This window comes from Cebus imitator, unplaced genomic scaffold (genome assembly GCF_001604975.1).
Source record: "Cebus imitator isolate Cc_AM_T3 unplaced genomic scaffold, Cebus_imitator-1.0 Scaffold132, whole genome shotgun sequence".
Lineage (NCBI taxonomy): Eukaryota > Metazoa > Chordata > Mammalia > Primates > Cebidae > Cebus > Cebus imitator.
Genome location: NW_016107447.1, coordinates 568,492 through 584,450, shown reverse-complemented (window position 1 = coordinate 584,450; position 15,959 = coordinate 568,492). Strand labels below are relative to the sequence as shown.

General features: G+C 51.9%; 1 protein-coding gene across 11 annotated transcripts in view; it reads left to right on the top strand.

Moving 5' to 3' along the window:
- Positions 1 to 15,959, top strand: part of ADA (adenosine deaminase) — a 118,906-nt gene that overhangs the window by 95,030 nt on the left and 7,917 nt on the right. For 9 of the 11 annotated variants that reach the window (XM_037742988.1, XM_037742989.1, XM_017541178.2 and 6 more), the window contains 2 exons: positions 4,018 to 4,079; positions 12,646 to 12,768. In XM_037742988.1, coding sequence (XP_037598916.1) covers positions 4,018 to 4,079; positions 12,646 to 12,768 — 185 coding nt within the window. The remainder of the gene's footprint in view (positions 1 to 4,017; positions 4,080 to 12,645; positions 12,769 to 15,959) is intronic. The other 2 variants (XM_037742985.1, XM_017541173.2) reach the window with 1 other exon arrangement.

Sequence of the window (15,959 nt, the reverse complement as noted above, 5' to 3'; positions counted from 1 at the left end):
GAGTCTTGCTCTGTTGCCCAGATTGGAGTGCAATGGCTAGATCTTGGCTCACAGCAACTTCTGCCTCCCAGGTTCAAATATTCTCCCACCTCAGCCTCTCAAGTTGCTGGGACTACAGCTGCATACCACCATGCCAGGCTGATTTTTGTATTTTTAGTAGAGATGGGATTTCACCATGTTGGCCAGGCTGGTATTGAACTCCTGACCTCAAGTGATCCCAAAGTGTTGGGATTATAAGTGTGAGCTACCACACATGACCCATATAAGATATTATTTACAGGTTCTGGGGATTAGGATTAGCATGTAGACAGCTTTGTGGGGCCCACCATTCAGCCTACCATGTTACCCCTGTGAACCACTGTTCGCCCGTCCCTGACATCTGATGGCCCAGCATTCTGCACACCACACACCCACCCACCTCTCTGGCCATCCTTCTGCAGGCATGGCCTCTTCCGTAAAGCCACTAAGTGCTGATGCTGGTCACAGCTTCATCCTAGGCCTTTTCCTTACCTCGGTTGATGTTCTCTCCCTGGGTGAGCTCCTTGAAGCCCACGGCTTCCGTGCTTACCCACCTTGCCACCTATATTCCCAGCTTGGGCTTCTCAGGACAGCTCTAGACTGTTGCATCCCATTAGCTTCCTCCCTTTACCTTTGGATATCTCAAAGGCATCTCCAGTTGGCTGGCCAAGGTGGTTCACACCTATAATTCCAGCACTTTGGGAGGCTGAGGTGGGAGGCTCACCTGAAGTCAGGAGTTCAAGACCAGCCTGGCCAACATGGTGAAATCCCATCTCTACTAAAAATACAAAAACTAGCCGGGCTTTGTGGCGGGTGCCTGTAGTCCCAACTACTCAGGAGGCTGTGGCAGGAGAATCACTTGAACCTGGGAGGTGGAGGTTGCAATGAGCTGAGCTGGAGCCACTGCACTCCAGCCTGGGCGAGAGAGCAGAACTCCATCTCAACAAAACAAAACAAAAGGCGTCTCCAGTTTCACATAACTAAGACCAAACCAACCCTGCCTTCCTCCCCCACATCCTCCCTCCTGGAGGGAGATCCAGGACTCGGTCTTCTCTTCCAGGGTTCTCTGTCTCCAGCTGCGGGAATCACCGCCCTCCCAAACCGGACCTGCAGTGTGATCCTTGCCATCTTCCATCCACTAGTTCTTCCTCTGTGCACCTCACAACCCTGGTCTGAGCCACTGTGGTCTTTCAAATGACTGCATAGCCTCTAACTGGCCTTATATGAGCCATCCTCTTTCTCTAACCAGCTTCCAACCCTGCAATGCCTTCTCTGTGCTTTCGAGATAAAGCCCGACTTGTTGTGGCCCGCACAGCCCTCCCTGGGTGGTCTTACCCTGCTGCCTCTCCAGTCCCGTGAACCCTCCCTTCTCTGAACCTATATGTAATTCCTTTCATACACCCCATTTTCTCCAGCCACAGGGCCTGGCACATGCTCTTCCCTCTGCTTGGAATTTTCTTCCCACCTCCCTCTGACCCTGGTGGGTTCCTCTCTATCCTCAGCTTTTAGCTCGGGCTCACTGTGGGCCCTCTAGCTGTGTTCACGTCTCTTGTTTGTTACCCTCTGTCATAGGACTGTGTTTGTGCTTCCAAAGCATCTTCTTGGTTTGTGACTGTACATTTTCCCTTGTGACATTTGCTTGACGCCTTTCCCACTTTGGGGCCTGTACAAGCCCTGGGAAAAGGACATGGACCCTTCTGTTTAACTCGACAATCTAGCATCCAGCAGGATCACAGGTCTTCATTGACTTTTATTTTTTATTTTTGAGACAGAGTTTTGCTCTTGTTGCCCAGGCTGGAGTGCAGTGGTGAAATCTCGGCTCACTGCAGCCTCTGCCTCTCGGGTTCAGGTGATTCTCAGCCTCCCAAGTAGCTGGAATTACAGGCATGCACCACCACGCCTGGCTAATTTTTCGTATTTTTAGTAGAGATGGGGTTTTGCCATGTTGGCCAGGCTGGTCTCGAACTCCTGGCCTCAGGTGATCCTCCCACCTCGGCCTCCCAAAGTGGTTGCATTACAGGCATGAGCCACCACACCCAGCCTTCATTGACTTTTAGTTGACAGCTATTTAGCATTTGCAATGTGCCAAGAACTACCCGTGCACTAACATGGTTAACCCTCACGAAGCCTAGGAGGAAGGACTATCATTATCCCCATTTAACAGATGAGGATGCTGAGGCAGAGGGTCATGCAGGGAGTGAGTGGAGGAGCCAAGATTCCAGCTCTAACTGCATATGCTATACAGTGTGACTCTGGCTCACTGGCTGGGCCCTCTCCATAGCCCTGTGAGGGTTAAGGATAGAAAACAGAGGCTCCGAGAGGTGAGGCATCTTGCCTGAGGTCACACAGCTGGTTGGCTGTTCCCTGGGCTATAAGCTTCAGTATTCCCAATGCTGAGCATATTTTGAGAACCTGAGAAACATTTGGCTGACTGGGAACTGAACTCATTTTGTCAAGGAATCCAATAACTCAATTGGCCCTGAGCCTGGGGGTAAGGACTGCTCTGTTTCTTGCCAGCTGGATGACCTCGGGAAGAGATCTGATGACTCTGAGATCCTGCTGATAGGACCTCGGGTGTCTCTGTTCCCTGCTCGCCTCCCATGGGCATGGGCTGGGTTTCCTCTGTAGGAGGCAGCTCATGGATGTGTGCCTACATGCCCCTGGGCCAGCAGTTCCTTGGCCAGGCAGCCCCTGTTCCTGCCTGAGCCAGGGCAGCCAACTTATCCAGCTCTCCATGTTCCCCACCCCAGCATGAGATGTCAGCTGAGAGTTTTCTGGATCTCCCCTGGCTGGGGGAAAAGCTTCCATCATTTGGAACAGGAACAGCAAGAACAGCAAAGTCCCTTTCCCCACCATCTCCCACTGCCTGCCGTGCTTCATGATAAACACTCTGGCCGAGCGGCAGGGGCCATTTCCTTTGTGCTATCCATGTCCACCTACACTGTCCTTTGTAATCCTTACAATTTTTCTTGGATAGGGGAGCATAACATTCCACTGTTTTTTCAGTTGAGGAAACTGAGGCTCAGAGAGGTGAAGTATCTTGTCTGAGGTCACACAGCCAAAGAAGGGGCAGAGCTGGGAGTTCAGCCACATGGGCTACCTCCAAGGACCCTGCTCTTAAACTCTAGAGTACTAGAAAGATCTTGTATTGCCTAATATTGATTCCTGATAAGCTATGTCTGAGTAGCATCTGCTTTTGAAAATGGAGCCTGGGCTGGTCACAGTGGCACATACCTGTAATCCCAGCACTTTGGGAGGTCAGGAGTTTGAGACCAGCCTGGCCAACATGGTGAAACCCCATCTGTACTAAAAATACAAAAATTAACCGGACATGGTGGCACCTGCCTATAGTCCTAGCTACTCAGGAGGCTGAGGCACAAGAATCACTTGAACCTGGGAGGCAGAGGCTGCAGTGAGCCAAGATTGTGCCACCGCACTCCAGCCTGGGTGAAAGCGTGAGACTCCATCCGTCTCAAAAAAAAAGAAAGAAAAAAAATAGATTCTGAATTTTGAAATATGCTGTGGCTCTTCCCTAGTTCGGAACATCTGGGGATCAATCCCTTTTGTTAAAACTGTTTATTTAGTTGGCTGAGAGCAGGAGCTGTGTACGTGACCTGGAGCACAAGCCTTGAACTTGGGCTTGGGTTAGAACTCCACCTCTGCCACTCACTGCTGCAATTAAGAACAGAGATGCTCGGGTGGACTCCTGCTTCTATGACTTGCATGCTGTGTGGCCTTGGATGAGATATCTAACCTCCCTGAACCTCAGTGTCCTCAATCATGAAAGAGATAACAGCTGAACCCATTCCCCAGGAGCGGATTAAACAAGATAGTGCAGTACAGAGTTTACCGAAGTGTATGGGGTCAGTGGTCGGCCAGTAAATGGTGGCTAATGGTTATCATGACTAATGTTAACATAAGCTCTGAAAGTTCCTTTGGGAACTCATGGGTATTTGTTCTCTCTCCCTTTCTCTCTCTCTTCCCCCTGCCCCCTTTCAGGTAGAACTGCACGTCCACCTAGATGGAGCCATCAAGCCGGAAACCATCTTATACTATGGCAGGTAAGTCCATAGAGAAGAACGCTCTCTCCCTGGGATTTAGGTGGGGTCCACAGTGACACCCAGAGGCCCCTGGGGAATCCCAGGGTCACTGTTCCTTCCTGTCTCCCTGTGGAAATCAAGTCAGCTCCAGGCCAGAAGTGGGGCTGTGGGGATGCAGGGGCCTCAGCACTGAGCTGGAGACCCGCAGACCAACTCCTGAGCCTTCCAGGCCTGACTCCTATCCTGCTGGTGTCAGGTGAGCCAGGCCTGAGCCTGCTGTCCCTACCCACCCACATACATGCATGAAGGTAGTTCCCAGGGCTGAATCAGTCCCTGTCTTTTTGAGTCAGAGTCTTGCTCTGTCCCCCAGGCTGGAGTGCAGTGGCACAATCTTGGCCCACTACAACTTCTGCTTCCCAGGTTCAAATGATTCTCCTGCCTCAGCCTCCCAAGTAGCTGGGATTACAAGTACATGCCACCACGTCCAACTAAATTTTTTTTCTTTTTTTCTTTTTCTTTTTCTTTTTTTTGAGACAGTTTCGCTCTTTGTTGGCAGGCTGCAGTGCAGTGGTGCGATCATGGCTCACTGCAACCTCTGCTTCCCGGGTTCAAGTGATTCTTCTGTCTCAGCCTCCCGAGTGGCTGGGATTACAGGTGTCCACCACCACAACTGGTCCAATTTTTGTACTTTTAGTAAAGATGGAATTTCACCACGTTGGCCAGGCTGGTCTCGAACTCTTGACCTCAGGTGATCTGCCCATCTCAGCCTCCCAAATTGCTGGGATTACAGGCGTGAGCTACCACGCTAGGCCTAATTTTTGTATTTTTAGTAGAGACAGGGTTTCACCATGTTGGCCAGGCTGGTCTCCAACTCCTGACCTCAAGCGATCCACCCAGCTTGGCCTCCCAAAGTGCTGGGATTACAGGTGTGAGCCACCGTGCCTGGCCCCTGTCTTTTGACTTGGCTGAGAGCCTGTAGCAGGTGATGTGCCCACAGGAGATGCTAGTACTGTTTGTTGCGCATCTCCTAGAGCTGGGCTGGACTGTACTAGCTCACTGAACCCCTCCACACTTGGAAGAGGAAGATACGCTCTCTGCATTTTACTGAGGAGGGAATGGGATCAGACAAGACAGTTGCCCAAGGTCACACAAGTTAACAGCAGATCAAGATAGAGATAACAGTTGAACCCAAGGCTGTCTGACCCTAGGGCTTTACTACAGCATCCGGCTCGTAACCTGCTAGGAGTCATGGAAAAGTGGTTCCCCCTCTCTGGACCCAAATCTCTGCATTTTCCAAGTAAGAACACACTTCCTGCTTCAGCTCTCAGGGATGCTGGTGGGCCAGAGGGTCGCCCTGTTCCCCAGTGAGGAAGGTTCTTCCCTTCCTATCCAGACCTCAAGGACTCACGGCAGCTCCTCTCTTAGGACCAGCATTTAAGAGCAGGAACTTTGGTCAGGCGCAGTGACTCACGCCTGTAATCCCAACACTTTGGGAGGTCCAGGGGGGTGGATCACCTGAGGTCGGGAGTTCAAGACCAGCCTGACTAACATGGAGAAATCCCATCTCTACTAAAAATAAAAAATTAGCTGGACATGGTGGTGCATGCCTGTAATCCCAGCTACTTGGGAGGCTGAGGCAGGAGAATCACTTAAACCTGGAAGGCGGAGGTTGTAGTGAGCCAAGATCGTGCCATTGCACTCCAGTGGCCTGGGCAATAAGAGCGAAACTCCGTCTCATAAAAAAAAAAGAGCAGGGACCTTGAAGGCCAGTGGATCTGGATTCAAATGTGGACACATTACCGCCTGTTTGTGAACTTGGTTTCTATCAACTGAAGCTAAGAACAGGGCCCTCCCCCAGAGCTGACCTAGGAGACAGGCTCCTCATCCACCTAGCCCTGCCCCTGCAGACCCATGTCTCTCACATATTTGCATGACACTCATTATGTTTGGAGCTGGAAGAACTCAGCCTCTCCCCTATGGTCTTGAAATTCCACTCTGGACCCAAATTTGAACATTTCTGCTCCGTAAGCCAGAATCCCGTTATTCAGAGGCCTCCCCTGGGGGGAGAATGCGGGATCCCTGAGAGGCTGCTGCCCCAGCTCTGGGAGCATATCCACAACTCCCTGGGAGAGTTCTGGAAAGTCCACTGTTCTCCATCTGTTTGCAATTCCAGGGAACTTCCTCTACCCCAAGAAGCTGCCATTGATTTAATTCATATTTAAGTGCATGGCATAAGCATATTGGCATCTCCTGTGTGCCAAACACTTCTTTAAATGCTTTACCCGGGTTATTAAATCCTCCCAACAACTTGTAAGATAGGGACTTTATTGCTATCAATTTACTGATGAGGAAACTGAGACATAGTAGGGGAGTAACTTGCCCAGTAAGCACAGGGCAGAGGTTTGAACCCAGATGGTCTCCCTGAGTCCATGCCCCTGGCCATTAACCCCTGCCAGTTAGAGGTTTTGGTGAGGTGACGCACATGACATGCTTAGTTCAGGCCCATTAATGTGCTCCATAAATGTCACTTAATGATAATGTTCTTATTAATTAGAACTTATGTCTCTAAGTGGGGTGAAGCCTCTTGGCTTATCTCTGCCTGGCCTTTGCCCATATCAAGCTACTAACTTGCCACAAGGCCCCTAATGAGGTTGTTCAGTGGGGCATCAAGATAAGATCGAACTGAGGCACTCATTAAGGGGTCACGGAGAGCTCATAGGCTATAGCCAGGGGCTGGGAGTGCTGGGTGGGTCCAAGAGAAAGGGGAAAGGAGTCGCCGGGAGGGGCACTAGTCTCATCATCCATTTCGCACGCCATCTCTGGGCCCTGGAGATGACGCCCGGCAGGTGCCGGCTGGAGCTTGGCCTGAAGTCAGCAGGCAGGGGGACTGGAGAGTTTCTCACACTCAGATATGGGGAGTGGGCTGAGAATGGAGGGAAGAGGGACCCCCCTGGCCTGTGCCCTGCGAGGCCCAAGTCAGTAGCCCTTTTTCCAGCTCTGGGACTCAGGCCTGCCTCCTTAACTGTTCTCACCCATTGCTGCTGCTTCCAGCTTCTGGGATTCTGCCCTTTTCAGGGGCTTCTCTAATCTCGTTCTCAGTCTTGTTTATAACCCTGTCAGCTATTGCTCCAAAGATTCTGAACCTGGCTGCCCTTTCCTCCTGTCACCACCGTTGTCTGGGCCACCACTGCCCCTCACTGGTGCTGTGGCCTCCTGATGGGTCTCAGCCATCTACTCTGGCTTTCCTCTCTGTGGGCCTTGCAGTGCTGTAGCTGGAGCGAGAGTCTGAACCCATGATCTTCCCAGCTCATTCCCCTGCTCGAGACCTCCAGCACCCCTACCTCACTCAGGGTCAAAGCCAAAGTCCTCACATGGGCCTTAAAGTTGCACCAAGCCTGCATTGCCTCTATGAGGATATCTCTCTACTGGATATTTTTCAAAAATGCCAGACCTAGTAAACACAGAGAGGGTGGGTAACTTTCCCAAGGTCCCACAGCCTTTAAGTCACAGTGCTGGGATTCAAACACAGACCATTGGGCTTCAGAGTCTGCTATCTTCCTCATGGCACACAAACAGTTTCATTTCTTCCTCTGTGCACCCTTATAAAGAAAATATTTTTTACTGACAAAGGCACTGAGGGTCTTAGAGGGGAGAGCTCCTGCCGGGTGATGTGGTAAATAGGGCTGGGTGATGGACTTGACCTGCAACCCCTGAGCTCATCCTCCATCCCTGGGCTCCTGAGGGTGGGCTTCTTGTGGCTGCGTTGCCCACAGGAAGAAGGCAGGAAGAAGACCAGACAATGCCCCAGGGCAGCAGCTGTGGCTGACCAGGGAGTAGGAATCGTCTAAGAAAAGAGTGTGCGCAGTGGCTCACATCTGTAATCACAGCCCTTTGGGAGGCTGAGGCGGGTGAATCACATGAGGTCAGGAGTTCAAGACCAGCCTGGCCAACCAGCATGGTGAAACCCTGTTGGTTGTTGACAAGAAATTAGCTGGGCGTCGTGGCGGGTATCTGTAATCCCAGCTACTCAAGAGGCTAAGGCAGGAGAATCGCTTGAACCCAGGAGACAGGGGTTGCAGTGAGCTGAGGTCGCGCCACTGTACTCCAGCCTGGGCAGCAAGAGCTACACTCCGCCTCACACACATACAAAAAAAGTGTGGCCTTATGAGGAGCCTTGGCTTCTATGGGCAGCTGGGGACAGCAAGAGGTGCCAGGGCCCTAAGAATAACTCTATCCTGCTTCAACTTTGGGCCCCAGATGGGGCTTTCCAGCTCGGTCTGAGCAGCTTCTGGAGGCTGAGTCCCGTGGGAGACACTGGGAGTCCCCTGTGCTCTCTGTCTCCAGTCGGGTCCCTGCATTCGTGCTCTGGCCTCAGCTCTGGCTTCCCTCCAATTTGTTTCCCACACAGCAGCCAGAGGAGCTTTTAAAAAGGTAAATCATTTCATGCTAGTCCCCTGCTTGAAATCCTACTCTGCCTTCCCAGTGCTTTCAGGCAAAGACCCAGCCCCTTCCTTAGTCCAGCCTGGCCCTGCCCTCCCAGGCGCCTCATCTGCACAAATGCCTGCTCTCTGACAGCCAGCCACCCTTTGCTTCCAATGCCCGCCGCTGCCTGTCTGCAGCCTTTGCATGGACCCCTCCCCTGCCCAGAACCACCCCCTATCCCAAGGCTTCTGCTTAAATGTCACCTCATCAGAGAGGCCTTCCCTGGCTGCTCTGTCTAAACTCCGTGTTGAAAAGGTCTTGATAGATTTAAGGAGTGTTGGAAATCGAAGTTGGAAACAGATGGTCGGTGCTGCCAGTAAAAATCAGCACTGAGACAAAGGATCTTACAGCAATGCAATTTTTACTTCCTGGACTGCAGGAAGGGTACCCTCACTAGCCATTGTGCCACAAGAGTACGATGAACAAAGGAAAACAGACAAATTTATCCCTTACATATTTGGGGTCATCCTTACTGCTGTGTTTGATTTCCGTTGGCTGCAGCCAAACCTTACAATTTAAACTAAAACCTGATTGGCTAATAACTTAAAACTTACTTTTTTTTTTTTTTGAGATGGAGTTTCACTCTTATTACTCAGGCTGGAGTGCAATGGCTTGATATCTACTCACTGCAATCTCTGCCTCCCAGGTTCAAGCAATTCTCCTGCCTCAGCCTCCTAAGTAGCTGGGATTACGGGCGTGAACCACTATACCCAGCTAATTTTTGTATTTTTAGTATTTTTGTATTTTGTATTTCTCCATGTTGGCCAGGCTGGTCTCAAACTCCTGACCTCAGGTGATCCGCCCTCCTCAGCCTCCCAAAGTGCTGGGATTACAGGCGTGAGCTACTGCGCCCAGCAGGACACTTACTCTTTAACAAGAAAATAAACTTTGAAAAGGAACTTTTCTACTTCCCACAAAGAGGGAGGCTGGAGGAGAAGAATCAAAGAGGAGAAATAGAAAGCAGAATAATTTGTTCTTGGGGACTGGCTGGTGGTGGGCAAGGGGAGGCGCCCATCTCTGGTGTGGGCAGCTGGGTAGATGGAGGAGCTGTATTTGGAAATGTGGAACCTGGGAGGGGAGTGAACTAGAGGAAGGGGAAAGGTGGCACGAGATGCCCGCCTCCCAGCAGGCAGTCAGACACAGGGGTCCATCTTGGTCACTGCTATCTGCCCAGCACCCAGCATATCACAGGCCCTCAGGGGTAGTGTGTGGGCATAGAGGGTTAAAAGCTGTGGAGGCCGGGCGCGGTGGCTCAAGCCTGTAATCCCAGCACTTTGGGAGGCCGAGGCGGGTGGATCACGAGATCAAGAGATCGAGACCATCCTGGTCAACATGGTGAAACCCCGTCTCTACTAAAAATACAAAAAATTAGCTGGGCATGGTGGTGCGTGCCTGTAATCCCAGCTACTCAGGAGGCTGAGGCAGGAGAATTGCCTGAACCCAGGAGGCGGAGGTTGCGGTGAGCTGAGATCGCGCCATTGCACTCCAGCCTGGGTAACAAGAGCGAAACTCCGTCTCAAAAAAAAAAAAAAAGCTGTGGACCTCTGGATCCTAAGCTGAAGACCACCAAAGGAGATGAGTTGGCCTGGCCAAGTGTGTAAAGGCAGAGCCTGAGAGAGAGTGGCCAGAGGGAAGAGCCCCCACAGGCAGTCTCTGGAGCTGGAGGGAGACCCTCAGGAGAATCGCACACAGCGGGTGCAGCAGGCCCCAGGCAAATGTGGTCACTGGATTTGGCAGTATGGAAGCCAGAGCCCTAGTGTCCTCTCCCTGCCTTCACCCAATAATTCTTAGAGTGATATCCAAAACAGTGTTTGACGACTGGTACAGGCTCTTCAGGGGCCACAGTTACTGGGCAAGGCCTTGCAAGGGTGCCTTTGGGGCAGCTGGCCAGCAGCAGGAGGGGAAGCACTGAGCTCTGACCTCTGAGTGCCAGTGCTGTACTGGGGCACCATTTCCCCCAAGGGTCTCAGAGGGATTGGAGCAGCTAGGGAGCCATGGTGGGCTGACTGGCAGGCTGGTGGGCACCAGGGTGATTCTTTGGTGGTACCCTCTGGGCACTCTTGGGGACTGGGGCTAACAGATGGGGAAGGGAGCACACTCAAGGGGTTTAGAAAACGTTTATGTAGGGAAATATATATATATACACACACACACACGCACACACTTTTTTTTTTTTTTTTTTGAGACAGAGTCTTGCTCTGTTGCCCAGGCTGGCGTGCAGTGGTGTGATCTTGGCCCACTGCAGCCTTGGCTTCCCAGACTCAGGGGATCCTCCTACCTCAGACTCCCCAGTAGCTGGGACTACAGGCATGCGCCACCATGCCTGGTGAATTTTTGCGTTTTGAAGGGGTTTTACCGTGTTACGCAGTCTGATCTCGAACTCCTGGGTTTAAGCCATCTGCCTGCCTTGGTTTCCCAAAGTGCTGGGATTACAGGTGTGAGCCACTACGCCCAGCCTCCTATTTTTCTGTTCTTGCTTTGTGGATAATGAGATGCTTGGCCCTCCTGATTTAATCTTCTAATTTTCTTAAATGTTTACTCCTATTTTTCATCCTCTTGTCTTTTTGTTCTACTTTGTGGAGGACTTCTTCACTTTTAGCTTGCAGTTCTTTTATTATAGCCTGACGGTTGCTACCATATCCTCTATTTATTTCTTTATTTTACTTTAAGTTCTGGGTACATGTGCAGATTGCGCAGGTTTGTTACATAGATATACCTCTTTTACATTTCTGAGAGCTCGCTCTTATGTTCTGAATGTTCCCTTGTTTTACGGATGTGATGTCTTCTCATCTCTTTGAGGATACTCATTTCTTTTTTGTTTTGGTTCTTAGGTTTTTGTCTATTCTCTGCACTGTTACCTCGAAGTGTTGTCTATTCTCATTTTGTCCCTCATGTTAGAAGCATTTCTTAATGTCTGGCGTTCTCTGGCTGTCCCTTTTATCTTAAAAAAGGGAAAACTGAGGCTCAGGGTGACCTTGTGAGCCGGAGCAGAGCCAGGATGGGAAGAGGAGGCAGGAGTGTGTGCAGAAGGGAGGAAGCTGGCTGGGCACAGTTGCTCATGCCTGGAATCCCAGCACTTTGGGAGGCCAAGACGGGTGGATCACAAGGTCAGAAGATCAAGATCTCCTGGCCAACATGGTGAAACCCTGTCTCTATTAAAAATACTAAAATTAGCTGGGCTTGGTGGTGTGCACCTGCAGTCCCAGCTACTCAGGGGGCTGAGGCAGGAGAATTGCTTGAACCCAGGAGGCAGAGGTTGCAGTGAGCTAAGATCACACCACTGCACTCCTGCCTGGGGGAAAGAGCGAAACTCCATCTCAAAAAACAGAAGGGAGAAAGCCCCCCTGAGCTCGCACCCTGCTTTCCAGAGCTGGGAGGGGAGGCTGAGGTGCTTGGGGAGAAATGAAGGCTCCAAGCCAGGGGTACTGTTTCCAGCACGCCCTTACTAAGTGCTGCTGTAGTCCAGCCCACTGTGGGGACTGTGGACAGGGAAGGGAGAGAGGTCTGAGCTGGATGGCGGCCCACTGGGCCCTTCCCCTGAGCCTCTGCCAGCCCTCTCCCAGTGCACTGGGCCAGGCAAGCCTCTGATGTGCCAGCCAGATGGAGGGCGGAGGAGGGAAGTCCTGATGCCTGCCTCTTCCCTGGGAATTGTGACATTACAGTTACTGTCCCTGATAACCCCAGACTGGGCATAGGACCAGCTGGCTGTGCCAGCTCCTGGGGCTGATGAGGAAATCATGAGCTTGCCTTGTACTTCCCTTGTCTCCAAGCATCCGTCCACCAGCGATATAGAGCAGGTGTGTACACAGACGTGCATGTGTGCGTGCACATGCATGCATGCATACACACACACACTCAACTTCAACCTGTTTATCCCCCTTGAGATTTGCTGACTTGTGCATCGGGGCAGAGGGTGCTGGAAGAATTCTGGTCCTGGTTCTCAGTTTCCCCATCTGGTCAATGGGAAGAGCTGGACTGGGAGATCCCCATGTCTCCTGCTGTGGTCCTGCAAGGAGGCTGGTGCTCCTGAGTCTGCCCCATCTGGACCATCAGGCTGGTTGGATCCTGCCCCGGGTTGGTCTACTACTCACTGTTTTGTTTCCAGGAGGAGAGGGATCACCCTCCCAGCTAACACAGCAGAGGGGCTGCAGAACGTCATCGGCATGGACAAGCCGCTCTCCCTCCCGGGCTTCCTGGCCAAGTTTGAGTATTACATGCCAGCTATCGCGTGAGTTGCCCCCAACCTGCAGGTCCTGGGGCAGCATCGATTCCTATGACTAGAACCAGGCCTGTCCCTCAGCCTGTGGGGGGCCAGAGAAGGAGCTCTGGGGCAACAGCTGTCTTTCTCACCATTGCTTACACTCAGGGAGTCTCTCCAGTGCCTTTAGGCCTTAGTTTTGCCTTCTGAGATGTGGGTGTGATAGACTGAAATCGCTTCAGCTTCTACAGAGAAATGGCAGAATATGGGAGTTAAGAAGAAACATCCGGCCGGGCGCGGTGGCTCATGCCTGTAATCCCAGCACTTCGGGAGGCCAAGGCGGGAGGATCACCTGAGGTCAGGAGTTGGAGACCAGCCTAGCCAACATGGTGAAACTCCGTCTCTACTAAAAATATAAAAATTAGCCAGGCATGGTGGTGCATGCCTGTAATCCCAGCTACTTGGGAGGCTAAGGCAGGAGAATCTCTTGAACCTGGGAGGCAGAAGTTGCAGTGAGTCGAGATCACGCCATTGCACTCCAGCCTGGGCCACAGAGTGAGGCTCTGTCTCAAGGAAAGGAAGGAAGAAAGGAAACAATCCCAGTATTAGACTTTCGCAAAGTAACTGTGACATCGGGCAAAATTACCCTTTCTGGGCCTCATTTCCCTCATCTATACACTAGGGCTTGTGATCTTCCTGCTTCACAGGGCTGGAGTTGGACCAGGCCCAGCACTGTTCTCAGGCAGCCCCCTCTTGCTTTGAAGATAACTGCAACCTTTACTGACAGGCACTGTTAGATCATCTGTCATGGCTTCCATTTCTTAATAGCAGAATATCTCCAGCATTACACTCACCTTTTGTAGCTGTCAATAGTCCTACAAGGTAGACAAAATCTTCATTTGCAGATGAGGAAATGGAGGCTCAGGGAAGTGACAGAGCTCACCCAGGAGCATGCAGCTGGCAAGGGGTGAAGCCCAGATTCTTGCCCTGGTGCCACCTTAAGCTTCCTGGCATGAGGCAGGCAAGAATGTGGCCTCAGCAGTCACTGCTGCGGGAGCTCAGGAGGGGGAAAGGCAGAGGGGCTGGGGGTACTTGGGGAAGGCTTCCTGGAAGAGAAAACGCGGGCTGGGCCTTAAGGAATGGAGAGGGTGTGTGATCTCATCCAGAGAGCTCAATGCAGGGATGGTTTGGAGGTTGGGCCAAGCACAGATTGTTGGAGACCAGTGAACAAAGTCTTTGAGACAGACAGAGGCCACTGGCTGGGACAGAAATGAGGAGTCCTGGGGAAGGAAGATGTGGTGCAGAAGCCTTTGCGCTCAGCCTGGAAGGTACCGACTGCCCTTATCCTTGGCCCTGGTGGGCAGATGCACAGGCGCACCCACGCTGCCTCCCTGGGGTACCTGATGTGTCTCCTAGAGACACTGCCACAGTGAGATACACGTGTAGGTGGAGCTCCTGTACTCACTGAGGCATGTCACGGGGACATGCCACCCTACAGGCAGTTTCTACCTCTCTAGCCTTGAAACAGAAGAGTCCCATTCCTGGAGGCCCACGCTGGGCAGGCTGTCAGCCACTGTCTCATCTGAAGCTGCCTGGTCTTTTAGGCTTGACCTCCCCTGACCTCCTTGCCACCATCCACAGATGTTGGATGAAGTTCAAGCCCTCTGGTGGAAGTAAACTGAGGCCCAGGAAGACACGGGGTCAACAATATAGGGCTTGAACCTGGCCCATCTATCTCTTAGTTCAGGGCTTTGTGTTGTGAGCAGAGGGGAGGCCTGAATGTGAGATGGGGGCAGGGAGAGGCAGGGAAGATTCTCTCAAAGGCTTTTTCTTTTTTCCTGTCTTGAGTCGCTGGGGAACGCTGCTAGGTACTGAAAAGGCCCAGAAGGGGTATGGGCGAGTGCTACAGAGAAATTCAATGATGTATTCATTCATTCATTGAGACAGCATCTCGCTCTGTCTCCCAGGCTGGAGTGCAGTGGCACTATCTCGGTTCACTGCAACCTCCACCTCCTGGTTTAAGGTATTCTGCTTCCGCCTCCCAAGTAGCTGGGATTACAGGCACCCACCATCACGCCCAGCTCATTGTTTTGTATTTTTAGTAGAGATGGGGTTTTACCATGTTTGCCAGGCTGATCTCGAACTCCTGTCTTCAGGTGATCCACCCACCTCAGCCTCCCAAAGTACTGGGATTACAGGTGTGAGCCACCGTGCCCAGCCTCCATCCTCATCCTGGAGATTCGAGAACTTCCCATGACGCCTTCTCCTGAGAGTGGCTGCTCTCCCTCGTGCAGGGCACTTTCTTCCCATGCTGGGCCCTCCCGGCACTGTGTGCCTCCCTCACGCGTTCTAGTAACCACTTCATTTTCACTCTTCATCGAGTCCGCCGTCATGTGATCAACACAGTGGCCCTAACAGGCCAATTAGTGCCTTGCTTCTGGAGCAAACATGCAGTAATAACAACGAAAATGTTTTGAGCATATGTCCGCTCTGCTCCGTGCCCAGGTGGGGTTGATGCAGTTTGATTCCTTTGTCCCCACAATAACTCTTTGATGTAGGTGGCAGAGGGTGACTAACCAGGGGCCACACAGCAGATAGGTGAGGGCACAAGGATTCAAGTCCATGACTGTATCCCTGGTGTCCCCCCATCCAGGCGTCCCTCTGGACTTGTCCAGCTGTGTCCTTTTCTCTTCTCTTCCCTGCCAGCCTTATCTCAATCACCAACAAATATTTGGCTACTCTGTCCTAGGCACGGTCCTTAGCTGAGAGGTCACAGCTGTGACAAGACAGAGGGGTCCTTGCCACATGGAGACGCATTGTAGTAGGAGATACTGCAAACTGGCTGAGAAGTCCTATGACACACAGTGCTGAATGGTGATAAGGACCTGGGAGAAAAAGAAAGCCCCAGAGGATGGTGGAGGGGTCATTTTAGGGCGGTCTGGGCCAGGCGCACCTGGTGGCTCGCGCCTGTAACTCCAGCACTTTGGGAGGCTGAGACAGGCAGATCACGAGGTCAGGAGATTAAGACGAGCATGGCTAACATGGTGAAAACCCGTCTCTACTAAAAATATAAAAATTAGGCGTGGTGGCACGCACCTGTATTCCCAGCTACTTGGGAGGCTGAGGCAGGAGAATCACTTGAACCCAGGAGGCGGAGGTTGCAGTGAGCCGAGATCACACCACTGTGCTCCAGCCTGGGCAACAGAGCAAGACTATCTCAA